This window comes from Schistocerca cancellata, chromosome 8, assembly GCF_023864275.1.
Source record: "Schistocerca cancellata isolate TAMUIC-IGC-003103 chromosome 8, iqSchCanc2.1, whole genome shotgun sequence".
In the NCBI taxonomy this organism is placed as follows: domain Eukaryota; kingdom Metazoa; phylum Arthropoda; class Insecta; order Orthoptera; family Acrididae; genus Schistocerca; species Schistocerca cancellata.
This window is the reverse complement of record NC_064633.1, coordinates 281,357,370-281,379,410: the sequence shown is the minus strand read 5'-3', so window position 1 is coordinate 281,379,410 and position 22,041 is coordinate 281,357,370. Positions and strand designations below refer to the sequence as shown.

General features: G+C 38.7%; 1 protein-coding gene across 2 annotated transcripts in view; it reads left to right on the top strand.

Moving 5' to 3' along the window:
* Positions 1–22,041, top strand: part of LOC126095731 (mast/stem cell growth factor receptor kita-like) — a 296,078-nt gene that overhangs the window by 250,652 nt on the left and 23,385 nt on the right. For both annotated transcript variants that reach the window (XM_049910501.1, XM_049910500.1), the window contains exons 16-19: positions 10,678–10,820; positions 10,911–11,033; positions 21,292–21,421; positions 21,498–21,579. In XM_049910501.1, the coding sequence (XP_049766458.1) occupies positions 10,678–10,820; positions 10,911–11,033; positions 21,292–21,421; positions 21,498–21,579 (478 nt within the window). The remainder of the gene's footprint in view (positions 1–10,677; positions 10,821–10,910; positions 11,034–21,291; positions 21,422–21,497; positions 21,580–22,041) is intronic.

Genomic DNA, 22,041 nt, shown 5'->3' with positions numbered 1-22,041 from the left:
CGCATACGACCATCATTGGCACCATGGCAGAAGCGACTCTCATTGCTGAAGACGACACGTCTCCATTCGTCCCTCCATTCACGCCTGTCGCGACACCATTTGAGGCGGGCTGCACGATGTTGGGGCGTGAGCGGAAGACGGCCTAATGGTGTGCGGGACCGTAGCCCAGCTTCATGGAGACGGTTGCGAATGGTCCTCGCCGATACCCCAGGAGCAACAGTGTCCCTAATTTGCTGGGAAGTGGTGGTGCGGTCCCCTACGGCACTGCGTAGGATCCTACGGTCTTGGCGTGCATCCATGCGTCGCTGCAGTCCGGTCCCAGGTCGACGGGCACGTACACCTTCCGCCGACCACTGGCGACAACATCGATGTACTGTGGAGACCTCACGCCCCACGTGTTGAGCAATTCGGCGGTACGTCCACCCGGCCTCCCGAATGCCCACTATATGCCCTCGCTAAAAGTCCGTCAACTGCACATACGGTTCACATCCACGCTGTCGCGGCATGCTACCAGTGTTAAAGACTGCGATGGAGCTCCGTATGCCACGGCAAACTGGCTGACACTGATGGCGGCGGTGCACAAATGCTGCGCAACTAGCGCCATTCGACGGCCAACACCGCGGTTCCTGGTGTGTCCGCTGTGCCGTGCGTGTGATCATTGTTGTACAGCCCTCTCGCAGTGTCCGGAGCAAGTATGGTGGGTCTGACACACCGGTGTCAATGTGTTCTTTTTTCCATTTCCAGGAGTGTACATTCATACTTTGCAAATGACTGTGGTGTGTATGGCAGAGGAAACTTCACATCAGAGTTTCTTCCAGTTCCATGTGTGTGTGGGAAGAATGAGTGCTTAAATGCCTCAGTGCATGCTGTAATTAGTATTACCTCATCTTTGTGGACCTACAGTAGTAGTATGTAGGTTGCTGTAGTGTATTCCTAGACTCCTCATTTAATACTGTTTCTTGATAATTTGTTAGTAGGCTGTTGCAGGATTGTTTGCATCTTATCTTCAGCAGTCTGTCATTTCAGGTTTTTCAGCATCTCTCTGATGGTCTACTGTGGATCAAATAAACCTGTGACCATTTTTGCTGTTCTTCTTTGTATACATCTAATATCTCCTGTTCATTTGGTATAGGTCCCATACACTTGAGAAATATTCTAGGGTCAGTGACACATGTATTTTGTAAACAGTTTCATTTATAGACTGACCGCATTTTCCCAATATCCCACCAATGCAGTGAAGTCTGCTAGTGGCCCTTACCTGAGGCTAAGCCTATGTACTCATTCCATTTCATATCTTTATAAATTGTTACATTCAAATTTTTTGTATGAGTGTACTTGTTTCAGCCATAACTCTTTGATATTGTAGTCATAAGATACTAGGTTTTTGCTATCAGCCATAACTCTTTGATATTGTAGTCATAAGATACTAGGCTTTTGCTTTTCGTGTAGTGCATAATTTTAGAACCTTTGTGCCACTTTAAAACTTATCAATATCTGAGTGGATAACAATTCATGCACCTTCATCAGACAATACCCCATTCTAGATAACTGCATAATCCAAGAATATCTTGAAGTTATGTCAGTAATAGTCTATTAGATTTTAATTTGCAACATTATCAACAAGGGTTCCTACACACTTCCCTGGGGCAAACTTAAATTTACTTCTACATCTGCCAGTGACTCTCCATCTGAGACGACATGCTGTCTCCTCCTTAACAAGAAATCCTCTACCTATCAAAAATTATGTTTCTACATCAGTACTCAGCAATCCACATTACGATGCATGGCAGAGGTTACCCCATACCATTACTAGCCATATCCTTCCCTGTTCCACTTGCAAATAGAATGAGAGAAAGACGACTCCATATGAGCCCTAATTTCTTTAATCTTATATTCATGGTCCTAACACGCAATGTATGTTGGAGAAAACAGAATCATTCTGCAGTCTGCTTCAAGTTCTGTTTCTCTATATTTTGTCAATAGTGTTCCTGCTGAAGATTGTTGACTTCCCTCCAGGGATTCCCATTTGAATTCCTGAAGCATCTCTGTAACATTTGCATCTTGTTCAAACTTACCAGTAACAAATCTAGCAGCCTAACCTCTGAATTGCTTCAATGTCATCCTATACTCTGACCTGGTATGGGTTCCAAACACTCAAGCAATACTCAAGCAGTACTCAGACTAGTGTGCTATATGTGGTCTCCTGTATAGATGAACCACACTTTCCTAGAATTCTCTGAATAAACTGAAGTTGACTATTCGCCTTTCCTACTACTACGCTCAGATCCTTGCTCCATTTCATATCACTTTGCGACGTTATGCCTAGATATTTAAACAAATGTGACTGTGTCAAGCAAGGCACTACTAATGCTGTATCCGAACATTATGGGTCTGTTTTTCCTACTCATCCCCATTAACTTACAGTTTTCTACATCACACCAACTAGAAATTTTGTTTAAGTCACTTTGTATCCTCCTGCAGTCACTCAGTGAACACACTTTACCATACACAACACCATCATTAGCCAACAACCCAAGATTGCTGTCCACCCTGTCTGCCAAATCTCTTATGTGTATAGAGAATAACAGTGGTCCTATCACACTTCTGCAAAATGGCTAAGCAAGGATGGCTAGAGGACAAATGTAAGGATGTAGAGCCTTATCTCACTAGGGGTAAGATAGATACTGCCTACAGGAAAATCAAAGAGACATTTGGAGAAAAGAGAACCACTTGCATGAATATCAAGAGCTCAGATGGAAACCCAGTTCAAAGCAAAGAAGGGAAAGCAGAAAGGTGGAAGGAATATATAGAGGGTCTATACAAGGGTGATGTACTTGAGGACAATATTATAGAAATGGAAGAGACTGTAGATGAAGAAGAAATGGGAGATATGATACTGCGTGAAGAGTTTGACAGAGCACTGAAGGACCTAAGTCGAAACAAGGCCCCCGGAGTAGACAACATTTCATTAGAACTACTGACAGCCTTGGGAGAGCCAGTCCTGACAAAACTCTATCATCTGGGGAGCAAGCTGTATGAGACAGGCAAAATACCCTCAGACTTCAAGAAGAATATAATAATTCCAATCCCAAAGAAAGCAAGTGTTGACAGAAGTGAAAATTACCGAACTATCAGTTTAATAAGCCACTGCTGCAAAATACTAACATGAATTCTTTACAGACGAATGGAAAAACTGGTAGAAGCCAACCTCGGGGAAGATCAGTTTGGATTCTGTAGAAATGTTGGAACATGTGAGGCAATACTGACCCTATAACTTATCTTAGAAAATAGATTAAGGAAAGGCAAACCTATGTTTCTAGCATTTGTAGACTTAGAGAAAGCTTTTGACAATGTTGACTGGAATACTCTATTTCAAATTCTGAAGGTGGCAGGGTAAAATACAGGGAGCAAAAGGCTATTTACAATTTGTACAGAAACCAGATGGCAGTTATAAGAGTGGAGGGTCATGAAAGGGAAGTAGTGGTTGGGAAGGGAATGAGACAGGGTTGTAGCCTCTCCCCGATGTTATTCAATCTATATATTGAGCAAGCAGTAAAAGAAACAAAAGAAAAATATGGAGTAGGAATTAAAATCCATGGAGAAGAAATAAAAACTTCGAGGTTTGCCGATGACATTGTAATTCTGTCAGAGACAGAAAAGGACCTGGAAGAGCACCTGAATGGAATGGACATGGTCTTGAAAGGAGGATATAAGATGAACATCAACAAAAGCAAAATGAGAATAATGGAATGTAGTTGAATTAAATTGGGTGATGCTGTGGGAATTAGATTAGGAAATGACACACTTATAGTAGTAAAGGAGTTTTGCTGTTTGGGGAGCAAAATAACTGATGATGGTCGAAGTAGAGAGGATATAAAATGTAGACTGGCAATGGCAAGGAAAGCATTTCTGAAGAAGAGAAATTTGTTAACATTGAGTGTAGATTTAAGTGTCAGGAAGTCGTTTCTGAAAGTATTTGTATGGAGTGTAGCCATGTATGGAAGTGAAACATGGACGGTAAAAAGTTTAGAGAAGAAGAGAATAGAAGCTTTCGAAAAGTGGTGCTACACAAGAATTCTGAAGATTAGATGGGTAGATCACATAACTAATGGGGAGTTATTGAATAGAATTGGAGAGAAAAGAAATTTGTGGCTTAAGTTGACTAGAAGAAGGGATTGGTTGGTAGGGCATATTCTGAGGCATCAAGGGATCACCAATTTAGTATTGGAGGGTAGAATGCACGGTAAAAATCGCAGAGGGAGACCAAGAGATGAATACACTAAATAGATTCAGAAGGATGTAGGTTGTAGTAGGTACTGGAGATGAAGAACCTTGTACAGGATAGAGTAGCATGGAGAGCTGCATCAAACCAGTCTCTGGACTGAAGACCACAACAACAACAACAACAACAACATTACACTTCTCTGGGACGCTCCTTATTCAATTCAATTCAATCTCTTTATTGATCTGTTAGCAATATACATTGTATGGATGTTGTCAATTACAATATAATTCCTTATATTTAATTTGTTTCAAAAACTTGGAATATAAATACAAATATTTTATATCAGTATATAAAAATAGTATTACTTTTCCATATTCAGATATTCTTCAATGTTATAAAAACTATGTGTTAGTAAAAATTGTTTAAAATCTACCTTTAATTTATGAAATACTTTAATTTTCTATATTGTAGCAGACAATGCTCTAAAAAGTATTTTAGGCTGGTAGTTTATATTTTTTTGGTAGAGTGCTCCTTTGTGGGTGTCTCTGTGAAAATCATCTCTGTTCCTTGTCTCATGTTATGAACCTGATTATTTAATGCTGAAAATTGCTGGTGAGTTTTCAGAAAGCAGACCCATTCATAGATGTACAAGCTATGAAGAGTCATTATTTTTAATTCTTTAAATATTTCGTTGCTTGGCACTTTACAGGGAACCCCTTTCATTATTCTAATAGACCTTTTTGGAAGTTTGAAAGCTTGTTGTGCCATACCTGTATTTCCCCAGAAGATCACACCATATCTAAGCAGACTGTTGATAAAAGCGTAATAGGTACACCGCAATGATTCAGTGTTGCAACAGTTTCGAAGCATTCTTAGCACATAGCAGCATTTACTTAGTTTTTTTAGTCCAAACTTCTAGATTTTTTTCCCATTTCAAGTGCTCATCCATCCATATACCTTGGAATTTTGTGTATGGAGCTTGTGCAATAACATAGTTTCCTAACTCAGCTTTTACTCTTCTTCTACTTTACTTTTAATATTACTGAAATTCATCAATACCATTTTATCCTTATTTATGATCAAAGCACTATCGCTAAACCATTTTCTTATCTCATTTATTGTCCTAGAGACACTCTGCTGTAGATTATCCTTGGTGTATCCTTTTATGAAAATGCTAGTGTAATCAGTGAACATCACCATTTCTGCAACTGTCAGATAGTTTGGCAAATCATTTATAACACAAGGAATAACAGAGGGCCTAACACGGAACCCTGGGGCACTCCAGAACTAATGTTTTTTAATCTGAAAGATACTCTTTGCCTTCATGACATATTTGTACTTTCTGTTGTCTATCAAAGAGATAAGGCTTGAACCATTTGAAGGTGAGTCTCTGGGCCCCATAAGATTCTAGTTTCATAAGCAATAAGTCATGGCTTAGTAGATCAAATGCTTTAGATACATTTAAGAATATCCCGTCACTTAATTCATTTTTGTCCAAGGCATTTAGGACCATTTTCATGAATTGGAAGACTGCCATTTCTGTGGATCTGTTCTTTCTAAACCCATTTTGAGCATTATTCAGTATTTTATTTTTATTCAGGAAGTCATCTAGCCGTTCATACATTACTCAACATTACGTTCATACAATACTCTTTCAATTACTTTAGAAAAACCTGGCTATAATGAAACTGTCCTATAATTATTTATGTCAGCTGTACTATCCTTTTTGTGAAGTGGCTTTATTATGGAGAGTTTTAGTTTTGATGGTACCATAGTCTCTGATGAACATTCGCCATTGATGACAACATAATGGGTTCTATAACTTAAGAAGACCTCAAGCCACTTGCATATCTGTGAACCTATTCTATATATATATATATATATATATATATATATATATATATCTGCTTGTGTCTGTGTATATGCGGATGGATGTGTGTGTGTGCGAGAGTATACCCGTAATTTTTTCCCCCTAAGGTAAGTCTTTCCACTCCCGGAATTGGAATGACTCCTTACCCCTCTCCCTTAAAACCCAAATCCTTTCGTCTTTCCCTCTCCTTCCCTCTTTCCTGAAGAGGCAACCATTGGTTGCGAAAGCTAGAATTTTGTGTGTATGTTTGTGTTTGTTTGTGTGTCTATCGACATGCCAGCGCTTTCGTTTGGTAAGTCACATCATCTTTGTTTTTATATATATATATATATATATATATATATATATATATATATATATATATATATATATATATATATATTGATCATACTTTTGTTTACAAGCCTTGGTGTGAAACTGAGTCAAATGGTTTTTTTGGAAGTCAAGAAATATTCCACCTACTTGGCTGTCATGATCCTTTTCTTTCAGGATGTCATGTGAGAAATCCTCATTTGTTTTCCGAATCCATATTCATTTACTTGGATGAGGCCATCCTGTTCAAGATACCTTTTATGTGTGGTCTCAGAATATGTTCTAAGATTATACAGCAAATTTCTGTGAAAGACATCAGAGGGTAATGTGATTGATCACTTCTGCTAACTTTCATTCCGACTGGTATTACTCATATTTCTTGCAGCTGCTTGGCATTGTCTTTTGTTTGAGGGATCTACAGTTTCCGTAGAGAATTTCTTAGAGATTCCTCTATGTTGTGGAGCTCTTTTCAGTTGCAACTATTGCATCTATTTCTCAATGCCACTGACACTAATATCTGCATTGCTCATTTTTGCACTAGTGAATTAAACTGGGGCAGTGCTCTTGGATTTTACTTTGTAAAAGAACATTAGAATAGCCATAAGCATTTAGGGTTTTGCTTTGGTATCCTCAATTTCAGTTCCTATATCATCCATGACTCTCTGCGCACTAATTTTGGTGCCACTGACTGGCATTTCTTTGGGTTTTGTGGGGGTCCTTTGGGAAGATTCTTCTGTGGTAGTCATTGAAGGCTCCTCTCATCTCCATTTTGATGATCAAAATTGTTTTGTTTAGCAGGTCTCTATCTCTAACCATAAGCTTTGTTTTACACATTTTATGCAGTGATTACAGCAGAAGTTTTGTTGCAGGGATTGTATACCATGGTAGGTTCCTCCTATTACATAGTGTTATCCAGTATTTGGTCATCTATTCTGCGAAACTTGAGACATAGTTCCTATACATGTTACTGCCCAGTGCTCAGTACTTCAGGTTCCTGTTTGAGATATCACACTTCCACCTCTTTATCTAGTTTACTGAATATCTAAACCCATCTACTTGTTCTGTTGGCTTTTGTACTTTGGAAATCATTGTTCCTACAACTGCCTTATGGTCACTGACATCAGTTTCAGTTCGGACATCCACAGAGAGGTCTAATTGTTACCATTAGTTACAATGTATTTCCACGTTAGTGCTCTTCTGAACTGCCTGTTCTAGATAGTTTTCAGAGAAGGCATTTACTAATGTCTCTTAGGATGTCTTGTCATGACCATCACTTGCGAAACTGTAATTTTCCCAGTTGATGGATGGATGATTAAAGTATCCTCCAATGATGTGACAATGATTATGAAACATACATGCTAGTGAACAGCAGTTTTCTGTCTTGATACACAGTCTTGCCCAAACAGTCTCACATGCAGCTTCTATTTCTATCTTGATGGAAGTGAGTTTGTTGTCTGTTATGATGAACACACTACTGCCATTTTCCTGTTCACCTATCTTTTCGATTTATCGCAAAAAACTCACTGCTATCAGTTTTGGGGTTTAGCTAATTTGTGGTACCTGATGTTACTTTAGGATCACCTACAATTTTTTTCAGTCTGTAGGATTTTAGTGCTTTGGCTATTGGTCACTAGTATTTTAATAGTCTCATCTGTAGGCAGCTTTTCCTTCGATCTTGCCCTAATAAATTACACTACCATAATAATACAATACAACTACCAGTATCTTGGCTATATGGAGAGTCAGATTATCTGCCTATGACATTTGAGCCCAGATGACAGGCATCATTCATTCCAAATGATGTCATAGTGTGCAACTGGTCCATCTTTTTCTCTCAATAGCCGCTGAACAATAACTTCCACACATTGAATGAGACCTACAGGCATGAAATTGAGCACAAGAGGGTCTTTGCTATCTGTTGCTTTCATTTCCCTAAGGAAATTTAAATAGTACAGTCGAATCATTGACAATTAAGAGAATTTCCTCTTTTGAATTACCTTCTGCCAGAAAAGGGACCAGTATGTTTTGAATTGTGGGAAGTGTGTTTCATTGGTTCATATTCAGAGGGGGACAGCACTTCAAACTTATTGGTTAGAGGGAAGAAAATACTCTGAGTTTTTCCTGGGCCCTGCCTCCTGTGTGTAGAGCTGCTAGACCTACCACTGGCGTGTCACTCACAATCACTTATACAAGTGTTAGTAAGTTATTTATGTCCTGTGCAAAAGATAGTATACAAGGGAGAGGATAGTACTTGAGGTAATTGTGGCAACTTTGGCACATATCTCCTTATAATCCTCTTGACAAACTACTCAAAGCATCTTTCAATCACTTGACAGCAGTCACAGAAATTTCCAGTTGCTTTCATCTTGTGTCAAAGCTGGTCTGTGGCTGGTGCTGTGTTGTACAGAAAAGAAAGCAAGGAACTTTAAACTCAACAAGCTCATTCTTTTTTAATTTCTGGATATGTTATGCTACAGGGAACACAGGTTCCCTTTAGAAACTTAGGTTATTACCAACAAAGAAAGTGATTTTCTATTATGAAAAGAGAGAAACTGGGATAAAATCTCAGGTTTTTTAAATTTATTCTCAGTAACAACATTGCAAAAACCATAAATTTATGATAAATGCAGACAATAAATACTGATGTCGAAAGGCAAACTAAATTGAACACAATGTACAATTATAATATGTGTAGAATACATTATTATGCCACAGTAGTCAACTGAGGAAGAACCTTGTTTGGGTTTCAGTTGTACATTTTCAAAAACTTCTGTAGAGCAAAGATATCAACATGTGGGAAAAAGGTAGAAGTATGAATTTAATCCCTTGAATACCTACACTGTGATTAAATGGAAACAATTTTCCAAATCAGATACTCCTGCTGAAATACATTGAATATATGTCTGTATTTTTAAACTGTCAATTTTCTATGAAATACATTATGCCAGGCACTTATAAACTTCCAAAAATATACTTTTGTTCACATAAATATAAATTAAATTAAGGGACTGAATCTCTGAACAAGGATACTATTGCCAAAATTGTATAAAGCACAAATTTGATTATAACTGATAATATTAGTACAGAATGCAGTTTTCATTGCATATTACATATGAAAATACACAGTATATCATGACAGATACAAGAGTTGTGATACAATGATAGAAATGTGATGGATAAACAACAAGAAAAGTATGTTGAAATTCTATGTAAAATTGGATTTAGATTTTCGAGATTATGATCACTTTTGTGCACAAATTAAATACCAGAAGTCATATTATATACACAAATTATCATGCTTCTTTGTGGCATCTTCTACACTAGTGTGCCAAAGATTAACAGTGATGTGTCAGTTTGTCCCACTGAAAGCAATGCAATGTAAATCATGAAGCACAACACCCCACTTCCTCTCAATGAGGAAGCTATCCTTAGGACACTGTGTTATTTATTCCTCATTCAGACAAACTTCAACAAAAAGTGTAAAGTACCTAACAGACCAAGTTAAAGTGAGCCCAAAAAGCAATTACTTGAAGACTAATGTAATGTATCTCTAATATATCCTAAAGAAAACAGTACAAATTAACAGTGAAGTCATACACGTTCAATACATAATTATTGTATTTAGCACAGTTGAAAAAAATGAATGGATGGAATACAAAAGAAATAAATAGAAGAGGGAAAATACCATGTAACACATTTGGTAAAATATATAGGATTTTCAAAATCAAACTTCCATTTGTGTCTCCAACAGTGACTTTACAATGTTTGTGCCTTACTAATTTTGATTTATAACAGTGATTTGTGGACTTTCAGTGGGAAAAACTATTAGAAAACTAAGAGTTTCTCTGCAGGCAATGAGGAGATGTATGTTGGAAATTACTAGGAGAAACAGAAAGACAAACTAATGGAACAGTGATGAGACAAGTGTCTGAGGTAGAATTATGTCTGCAATGAAAGTGAGCTGAAGTCAGATGGTATCTGTCCAAGTGAACAGCTGACAGATGAAAAAATAATGTTGTCAGTTGGATTTCAAGAAACAACTAAACACAAAGATGATCATCTAATGATAGGAAAGTGGATTACATTAAAAAACATATATTAACTTTGATACTGCTCTCATTATGCTCCTGGCTCCTTGTACACTTTGTTGAATTCTAAGTGCCTAGGACAGAACGATAGAAAAATTATATATTTTCCCATTGTTTGATGTTGAAATGAGCTGATGGAAATTTATGTTTTATTCGTATCTTACATATTCTTTGTTATTCAGTGAGTGGTGGCAGCAGACCACAAGAATGGTGCTATTATTATAAGTGTGATGATGCTGGTAAAGTGAATCCAGTATGTACGCATGACCTTGTATGCTGGTCATACCAAATAGCTAATGGAATGGATTACTTAGCTCAGAGAAAGGTAAATCAATTTTTTTGTAATAGGAAGTTTATACCAACATACATTTCTTGAACATTTTTCATGTTAGCTTCTTTGTTGCCTTTTTTGTAGGTGTTACATGGAGACCTGGCAGCTCGAAACATTCTACTGGCCGACGGGAATGTTGTGAAGATCTGTGATTTTGGTTTGGCAAAGAATATGTATCGTTCCAACATATACAAAAAGAAGAGTAGTGTAAGTCAACACTTCAAAGTGAACACCATTACACTATTAAACTATATTGGATTAAAAGATAAGGTGTTAATGCTATTAACCTTTTCATGATTATTTTTAATTGGGTTTCACATAGCAGAGAAATGAAATTAAGGTTTAAGTCAAGATGAGATAATTAGAAATGGAATCCAAGTTCAGATTCCCCAAGTACAGAGACAAAAACTGGTTATGACATTTTCACAGAAGCTAATCTGAGTTTCAATTGAAATGATTTAGGGAAACCAATGAAAAATGGAGACCACATAGTCAGGTAGAGATTTGAACCCTGCTCTTTCCAAATGATAACTAAAATTCTTAACTGATGTGCCTTTGTGTTTAATTGAAAAAAAGTTTTGAAAACTGAACTCTTAAAGAGAGCATAAAAAATGTTATCTTGCTGAAAACCAGCAGCTCTTATGACTTTTTAGGCATTTCAGCCAAAGTAGTGACATTCTTTTTCATCAGTCAATGAGTCCAGCTCCTAGAATCTTGTTATTATTTTGCTGGTCTGCAAACAGGTTTGCTTGCATATTTTTCTGCTTCAACTCAGTAATGTCCTGGAAAGATTATTTTCTAGCCAAGTGTAGTCAAAATATTGTAGGAACTAGTTAACTGAACATCCTGCAGAAAAGCTGTTTCAGGGACTTAGGGGATTCTTAGATTCTTGTGGCAATATGTTTGCTACCCAGTAGTATATGTGATTAAAAATAATAGTGAACTTAGGAGGAACTGTGGAAGTGACTACAATACTAGATGTAAAAGTAATTTCCATATGGCCTCCACATCTGTGTCTAGGATTCAGAATGGAGTTATATATTATAGTGAGTAAGTCTCTAACAGGTTGCTGCCAGAGGTCAGGCAGTATTTGGGGTGCAGGGGCAGGGAGGGAGGAATGACACAGAATTGCTGGCCAGGCTTACTTTTCGGACATGGTATTACGATACTACTTATAGACACAGTAAAATACATACACTATTCTACCGTTTGGAACCAATAGTTCCTTCCTTGAGGAGGAGAGAGTATTAGGTTGGGGAACATTACAAGGGAAGGACAAGTCCCTCAGAGTCTAGGATGAGAGGGACTCATCTGTTTTTTGGATGGTTGGAGACAAAAATTAAAAAAGGGGCAGGGGTGTTGTACAAAGAGAGTAGGAGGTCAAAGATAGTACAGTGGTAAGCACTGTGCCAGCTTCAGTATGGAGATGATGAGGAATAAAACATGGAGAATAAGAGGAAGAGAAATGAACAGTGAAATTAAGGTAGATTAAAGAAGAAAGGGAGAGGGGGAGAACAAAGATGAAAAAGTAAATGCATAATGAAAATGAAGAAATAGTGAGAAAAAATTAATAAAAAGTTTATATATATGTTGCCCCTCCAGAGTTCAAGAAAACTAATGTCAGGAGGGAGCATCCAAATAGCCCATATGATGTAACTGACAGGTTTAGTGGTGGTTATTCCTATATAAAACCCTCTACAGTAGACACAAATTACTTGATAAACAGGATGCATTATTTCACATGCTTCTCTGCCTTTGATATCGTAGGATTTACCAATAATGAGACTAAAGCTGGTGGTATCGGGATTGTTCACGTGTCAGGTTTTACAGCAGGAATGACTACAGGTAGGGGTAATGGTTTGAGGATCTCATATTGTTTGACTAGGACGTTACAATGATTAGGAGGATGATGGCTCATGACAGAGGGTAGGATAGATATGATACAAGGGAGAGAGAATCTCATGTCAGGGTTTGGCTTGAGGAAGTCGTAGCTTGACAGAGAAATATGTCGAGGCATTCAAAGACTGTGGGATGCTGGGTGACAAAAGCAGTGCTTCTGACATTTTTGGAAGAGCTTTATTAGTCAGAGTAGGAGGATACTTCATGGGAGATTTTTTTTGCAAACTGGTGTGTGGGGTAGTTGCGGCAGAGAAAAGTTTGGCAGAGGTTGTTGGTGTAAGTATCGAGCAAACCGTTGGTGGAGCAGATGAGTTTAGCTGTCAAAGTGTATGTATTGTTGCTTGTTGGTTGGTATTATATGAGTTGAGGTTTGTTGTGGGCTTCAGCGAGATGGAGGTCAAAGAAGGTAGCTTTTGATTTGGAGAATGACTAGATGAATTTCAGTAGAGAAAAAGAGTTAAGCTGTTGCTAGAACTGGAGCAGTTCTTCACCATGAGTCCAGACCACAAAGATGTCAACAGTGTATCTGTACCAAGCCAGGGGGTCAAACTTTTGGATCTTCAGGTGTGCCTGTGCCATGTGGCCCACAGAAGAGTTAGTGTACTACGAAGCTCTTTTGGTTCTCACAGCATTCCCCCTGATTTGATTATAGACCTGGCCCTCAAGGATGCAGTAGTTATGAGTGAGGATGAAATTGTATTGGCTGACAGTAAACAAGCTTTTAGGAAGACTTTCAGGTAGCTGTTGGGAGGTATATTGTCTTAAGGCTAAGAAATCATGTGTTTGGGGATATTGGTGTAATGCAGCATCTCATCAATAGTTAATTCCAGGTGTACAGGTGGGAGAGGGGTGAGAATGGATTTGAGATGTTCTGGGAAGAGGTTGGTGTCTGTAAAAGACAAGGCAAAAATAGGGCAAGAGACTCTGTGTGATGGGTTGGAGGTTTCAGTTAACCTGTGGTGAGATTTGTTCTGTGGGAGCTTCGTCTTAGGGTTTTCAGGACTTTCTGCATCTCATTCTGGATGCAAGAAATGGGGCCATTAGGAATGGTTTTGTATATCAAGGTGCCTGAGAGCTGACATTAGACCTCTGTCACATATTCTGATGGTCTACTACAATAGTAGCATAACCAATGTCTGGTTGATGACAGAGTGGTCTACCTCCAGGTTATGGATACCTTGGAACTCATCTTGAGTAATGTTTGAGGTTTCAGTGATAATCCTCAGGAAAAATCAAGAAGCAATGGAGGAAGTGAGTAATTCCTGCAATGAGAATTCAAGAGAAGGAGGAGAAGGATTCAATTTGAGATCTTGGTTGTAATCATTCCAGGAAAGATTCGGTGCCCACTCTGTTGGTTATAGGTTGGTATTAGAGTAATGAAACCATGTGGCATACTGGGCCAGCAGCAGCTGTTCCCCGTCACTTGCTGTCCCTTTGGTTTGGTCCCAATCACTTTCAATTGGGCTAGCATCCAGTAGTTGAGACCAAACAGCTGAGTGGCCCCTTCCATACATCTAAGGAAATATGGTGGATAGCTACACATTCCAAGGCATAGGAAAGAGCATCATGTCTGCCCACACTACAATGTCATAGCCTATGCCCATGTGAATGAGTTTTGCATGGTTTTACAAGCCACATATGTGGCTTGTTGGTGCCAATGTACTGTCCCTCTCTCACTGTACAACTTGGACACAATAGTGATTTACTCCGCATTGGTACACAAACAAGATCTGTGGCTACTTTCTAAAACCATATTCATACACACAGCAGAACAGTTGTAGCAGTAGACTGAAGAAAATGGCTGTTCTGTACTGTTGATGTGATCATATACACTTCATGTGTGGATCCAAAGAGATCAGATGGAAAGAGAAAAATATGATGTTATCCACTAGAATATTGGAAAAATATATGAATTACAAAAAAGAAAAAATGTTGTATTCTTTTTGATCCCTACAGCCTGCAACACAGAGCAACATACAGTCACAGAAATAAAAATTCTGCTACCCAGTGGGCATGACTGCAGCAAGAAGTGTCATACTGGGAGACAAGGACCTCATTTGTTGAGCCCTAGACTGTTAGAATTTGGTTCTGCTCACCAATTTGAGGATGTTGGTGGGGGGTTTCCACATTCATTTAGTCAGATGGTGAGTGTGGGTTGCACAAAAAAAAAGGGAGGGGGTGGTCAACATTGAATAACCAATTGTTAGATGATATTTACTTCTTCTCCACATTGGTGAGTATTAATAAATGGAATTTTTCATTGATACGGAGGAAGATTTTTTTTGCTCATTTTAATTTTTTATGTTTTCAATTTTTAATTTTCAGTGTTGACCTCATCTTATTGGTTTATGGGTAAAACTATTTTTGTGAGTATTTTCTAGCTTTATTCTGTAGCTCATTGGATACATTTTACATACTCTAATGAAATATGCTTACCTTTAGGGTGTGGGACTTATGTACCTCCAAAACAATATTAAGTGGTTAAGCATTACCTTTGAGATACAATAATTTTGGTGTACTTTTTGTCAAATTTAGTTCTTCAAGTGTAACACTTTTTCAAACTAAATAATGGCAATTTTAGAATCTTTTCCACTCTTGGGTAAATTTCTGTGGATGTCCATGCTCAGATGTTAGGCTTTCAACTCTTGCCTCCTCTGACTACTTGTCTCTATTGGATGTTACAAACCAATTTTCTTGTCACTCAGCCTCTTTCTTGGTTTCTCTAATGGTCTAGTGCATATGCTCCATATGGTTCATTATTATTTTAGATATTCTGTTTTGTGATGTTCTTATTTTGGCACCTACCTGTGAAAATAAAATAATGGCTTTAAAAGAAAATGAGTCTCTTTCTCCCTCACAACTGTGTTTGTGCCACAGATTAATTCTTGAGTATGAACAAGCTGTTGATTACAGTCCTTTCAGTAGCCTTAAAATGTAATTATTCTTAATGAGACTGTATGCCTGTGGTTCAATTAACATGTTTCCCATCATAATATTTATCAAGAATGTGAGCTATAGAATACACATTAATGAGGAAAACATTATGACCACCTGCTTAATAGCATGTTGGTCTACCTTTGGAAGGCAGCACTGCAGCGACTCTGCATCATACAGATGTGACAAGCCCTTGGTAGGTTTCTGGAGGCATGTGGGACCAGAAGTTGAAGCACAGGTCATGTAATTCCCATTAGGTACAAGCTGGTGCTTTGTGGGTGCAGAGCAACTACCAAATGTGTGCCATCAGTTTCAGATCAGGTGAATTTGTTGGCCAAAGCGTTATGTGATATCACTGTAATTCACCTCAAACAACCAGCTTGTTATCCTACTGTACAGATCATCCTACTGCAAGATGTTATTGCTCTTGGGGGAAGGCATTAAACATGAAGGGATGCAGGTGGTCTGCATCTACATTTATACCCCACAAACTGCTCATCTGTGTGTCTCTGTTGGAGAAGTTACTTTGTATACCATTATCATTCCCCCTCCCTTTTCCAGTGTGTAGTGGTCACAGGAAGGACAAACAGTTGGTAAGGTTCCATGTAAGGTTATATCTGTGGTATTTCCTCAAGAAATACATAGGAGGAAGCAATATATTGGTCAACTCTCCCAGGAACAAATGCTCTCAGAATTTTAACAGTAAACCTCACCATAATGGAAAATGCCTTGCTTGCTGAGTCTGCCACTGGAAAAGGCTGAGCATCTCCACAGCAGTTCTCTTCTTTGGAGCTTCTCTTTTTTGTCCATCAATCCTTTCACTAACCGATTCCAAACTAACAAGTAATATTCTACCATCAGTCAGATGAGGATTTCATAAACTACCTCCTTTATGGATGGACTACACTTCCTGAAGCTCCTTCCAAAGATTCTGTCTGTCAGCTGTCTTACTTTCAATTACTTTTATGTGTTAATTCCACTTTAAATTAACCGGCCAGAGTGGCCGAGCGGTTCTAGGTGCTACAGTCTGGAGCCGCGCGACTGCTACGGTCGCAGGTTCGAATCCTGCCTCGGGCATGGATGTGTGTGATATACCTAGGTTAGTTAGGTTTAAGTAGTTCTAAGTTCTAGGGGACTGATGGCCTCAGCAGTTTAGTCCCATAGTGCTCAGAGCCATTTGAACCACTTTAAATATTTCTGTATGCATATTCCTCAATATTTTTATGGGTGCCTCAGGTTCTAGTGACTGTTACATAATCAAGTAATCATTCAATAATGGGTTTTCTGTTTATTTACACACCTCATGTTACATTTGTTAATTTTGAGGGCCAACTGCCAATCCCTGCACCAAGTGTTTGTTCTCTGTAGTTCTTTCTGCGTTTCACTGCAGTTGTCTAGTATTGTGACTTCTCCATATATAACAGCATCCTGTGCAAGGAATCTCATGGAACTTCTGACAGTAATGATCTTTTTGTATTCTCTCTACTGAGAATGAGATGTGATGTTTTGTTCTTACTCTTCAGTCCAATCACCCAGCTCGGCTGATATTTTGTTTGTTAGGTGGCAGGGCAGAACTGTATCAAAAGCCTTCCAGAAATCAAGGAGTATGGATTAACCTAGGTTCTGGTATTCACTGCTTTCTGGGTTTGTGGACAAACAGAGCAAGTTTTATTCCACACGATCATTGTTTTTGGAATCCATATTGATTCCTAGAGAAGGAGATTTTCAGTCTCCAAAAATGTCATAAAATGTGTGCATAAAATATATTACAGAATTCTACAACATAGTGAAATCAAATAGTCCACTGTTATCATGATGCCTTCAATTACTATCCCAAATCTGATGGAAGCTGAAGTGAATGTCCCCTATAGCTGATGCCTGATATCATCCCAGATGTGAAGAAGTTTCGTGATCATACTATTGTAATAGGGGGAGACTTCAATCTACCAGGTATAGAATGGGATAGTCACACAATCAGAACTGGAGCCAGGGACAGAGACTCTTGTGACATTATCCTGACTGCCTTGTCCGAGAATTACTTCGAGCAGATAGTTAGAGAACCAACTCGTGAAGCTAACGTTTTAGACCTCATAGCAACAAATAGACCGGAACTTTTCGACTCCGTGAATGTAGAAGAGGGTATCAGTGATCATAAGTCAGTGGTTGCATCAATGACTACAAGTGTAATAAGAAATGCCAAGAAAGGAAGGAAAATATATTTGCTTAACAAGAGTGATAGGGCACAAATCGCAGAATATCTGAGTGACCACCATCAAACGTTCATTTCTGAGGAAGAGGATGTGGAACAAAAATGGAAAAAATTCAGAAACATCGTCCAGTACGCCTTAGATAAGTTCGTACCGACTAAGGTCCAAAGCGAGGGGAAAGATCCACCGTGGTATAACAATCATGTACGAAAGGTACTACGGAAACAAAGAAAGCTTCATCATAGGTTTAAGAGTAGTCGAATCATAGCTGATAAGGAAAAGCTGAACGAAGCGAAAAAGAGCGTAAAGAGAGCAATGAGAGAAGCATTCAACGAATTCGAACATAAAACATTGGCAAACAATCTAAACAAGAACCCAAAAAAGTTTTGGTCATATGTAAAATCGGTAAGCGGATCTAAATCCCCTATTCAGTCACTCGTTGACCACGATGGCACCGAAACAGAGGACGACCGAAGAAAGGCAGAAATACTGAATTCAGTGTTCCGAAACTGTTTCACTGCGGAAAATCGTAACACGGTCCCTGACTTCAGCCGTCGCACGGACGCCAAAATGGAAAATATTGAAATAAACGATATCGGAATTGAAAAACAACTGCTATCACTTAGTAGTGGAAAAGCATCCGGACCAGACGAGATACCCTTAAGATTCTACAGTGATTATGCTAAAGAACTTGCCCCCTTTCTATCAGCAATTTATCGTAGATCGCTGGAAGAACGTAAAGTACCTAGCGACTGGAAGAAAGCGCAGGTCGTTCCCATTTTCAAGAAGGGTCATAAATCAGATGCGAATAATTATAGGCCTATTTCGCTTACGTCAATCTGTTGTAGAATAATGGAACATGTTTTGTGTTCTCGTATTATGACGTTCTTAGATAATACAAATCTCCTTCATCATAACCAACATGGATTCCGCAAACAGAGATCATGTGAAACTCAGCTCGCCCTATTTGCCCAAGAAATTCACAGTGCCGTAGACACTGGCGAGCAGATTGATGCCGTATTCCTGGACTTCAGGAAGGCATTTGATACGGTTCCGCACTTAAGTTTAATGAAAAAAATACAAGCTTACGGAATATCGGACCAGGTTTGTGATTGGATTCAGGATTTCCTAGAAGAAAGAACACAACATGTCATTCTTAACGGTTCAAAATCTGCAGATGTAGAGGTAATTTCGGGAGTACCGCAAGGAAGCGTGATAGGACCTTTATTGTTTACAATATACATAAATGACTTAGTTGACAACATCGGTAGCTCCGTGAGGCTATTTGCAGATGACACGGTTGTCTACAAGAAAGTAGCAACATCAGAAGACTCGTACGTACTCCAGGAAGACCTGCAGAGGATTAATGCATGGTGCGACAGCTGGCAGCTTTCCCTAAACGTAGATAAATGTAATATAATGCGCATACATAGGGGCAGAAATCCATTCCAGTACGATTATGCCATAGGTGGTAAATCATTGGAAGCGGTAACGACCGTAAAATACTTAGGAGTTACTATCCGGAGCGATCTGAAGTGGAATGATCACATAAAACAAATAGTGGGAAAAGCAGGCGCCAGGTTGAGATTCATAGGAAGAATTCTAAGAAAATGTGACTCATCGACGAAAGAAGTAGCTTACAAAACGCTTGTTCGTCCGATTCTTGAGTATTGCTCATCAGTATGGGACCCTTACCAGGTTGGATTAATAGAAGAAATAGACATGATCCAGCGAAAAGCAGCGCGATTCGTCATGGGGACATTTAGTCAGCGCGAGAGCGTTACGGAGATGCTGAACAAGCTCCAGTGGCGGACACTTCAAGAAAGGCGTTACGCAATACGGAGAGGTTTATTATCGAAATTACGAGAGAGCACATTCCGGGAAGAGATGGGCAACATATTACTACCGCCCACATATATCTCGCGTAATGATCACAACGAAAAGATCCGAGAAATTAGAGCAAATACGGAGACTTACAAGCAGTCGTTCTTCCCACGCACAATTCGTGAATGGAACAGGGAAGGGGGGATCAGATAGTGGTACAATAAGTACCCTCCGCCACACACCGTAAGGTGGCTCGCGGAGTATAGATGTAGATGTAGATGTAGATGTGCCCCGTCAGGCCCATATGTATGTCACAGTGAATGTTTTGAGCAGCCATGTCTGAACGATGGTGTATTTGGACATGACCAACAACATGTTGTAATAACAAACACCATTAATCCAAGAAGGTGGCACACACTGGTTCATGGTCCATTATTCCCCATTGCAATCATAATTAATGATGCAGCTGACTCAACATGGGGACAAATACGAGAGATATGCTGCTGAGGCCCCTGTTCAGCAGTCTGCACTGAACGGTGTGTTCTGACACACTTGTGTCTGCACCAGCACTGTACTCTGTCATCAGATCTGCCACATATTGCCATCTATCCTGTATTACAGAGTGGGGAAGCCTAACATCCAAGTCCTGACATGAGAGGTGGACATCCAACACCTTGTCACCTATTCATAGGTTCACCATCCTGCAACTATTTTTCCATATATGTTCATGAGAGCAGCATGCTAACAACTGACCAGCTTTACAGTTTCCAAGATTGTTGCTACCAAATGCCAGGCATAACAATCAGCCCTTTCCCAAAGCTGCTTATGTCAGGGAATTGTCTCATTTGCAGCCCATATCAACACTAAAATAATTCCCCACTCATCTCTGCTGTGCACTTACAGTTTCCTTACCATGTCACATGTGCACAGCACAACATCACTAGGTGGCATGTAGTCTTGTGATGTGCAGTGGCCATGAAGTTTCTGCTCATCATTGTGTAACTTGCTAGCTTCCCTATTCTTAGCACATGAAATTAGCCAAGTGGTTTTGCTGCCTCTTGCTCACCTTTCATCTCATGTCATATGCCATCTGTGTAGCTTGAGTAATGAAATTTCCATGTTGTATGTTATAGTTGAACACTCTGTGTGGAAACAGTATAGTTGTCTATCAGTCATGATTGAAGATCAGTTGTTAACAAGGTGAAAGCATGTAGGTAAAGAAAGTTCTATAAATTTGACATGCCAATTACATGACAGTCTTTCATATTGGCAGCTGAAAAACAATAATCACTAAAACTAAATAAATATTTTATATTAATCCTATACCTAATTAAAATGGTTTGCATACTAATATAATTGTACCAAGCTAGAGATGTGGACCACTGATTAGAAATATAAATATATTAATCTGAGACATAATCATATGTGATATCATCACTAATTAAGAATATCTTTTGTCATTTAAACTCTCTTTGGCTCCGTATTGCTTATTTCATAACCATGTCTCCATATTGTGTAGCGAATGTGTTTGCCTCCACTTTAAATATTCCTCTTTTCAAACCATCATAAAATATTTTGTTAAACAAATTGTTAACTTTTAGGGACCACTGCCATTTAAATGGATGGCTATAGAAGCCATAAAGGACCGCATATTTTCAACACAATCAGATGTGTGGTCCTATGGTGTGACTCTGTGGGAGCTCTTTTCTTTGGCAACGACACCATACCCAGGTGAACAAAATTAGTACTTTATTTTTTATGAATTTACCATCTAATAGAAACTAATTAAGCTGCTTTCTTACCACAGGCATGGAGCCAGATGAGAGATTGCTTCAGAGGTTGATTAATGGCTACCGAATGGAAAAACCACAATATGCTACCAACAAAATGTAGGTGAAAACTTATGTAGTATCATTTATTATGTTCATTAGATTGTAATGGAAAAAGATCACATGAGTTAAATCTGTTCCATTATTTTTCACAAAACCTGAGTTACCTAGTATCAGTCCTTTAGCCTGTGGTGAAATATTTATTTATCGATGTGGTGATTTATGGGTCTGTGCGGCAGTTGATGCACTCATCTGCTTAAAAAGAGATTTTATTATGCTTTGCCTGTATCATATAATGTTTGTATAAACTAAGTCAAGATTTTTCATTGCCCACAGGAATGTTTCATTTTAGATATAGTGCTTTCTATGTGAGTGTAGAGGTCTAAATTCTTTACTGTGATATGTACACAACAGATTAGAAAATGTAATCGTGTTGGATTTTATAAAAGAAAGTTAATTGTTAGGAAGTTTTTCCCTGAATTTATTTGTCTGTACTGTCATGTTACATTGAAATGAAACAAG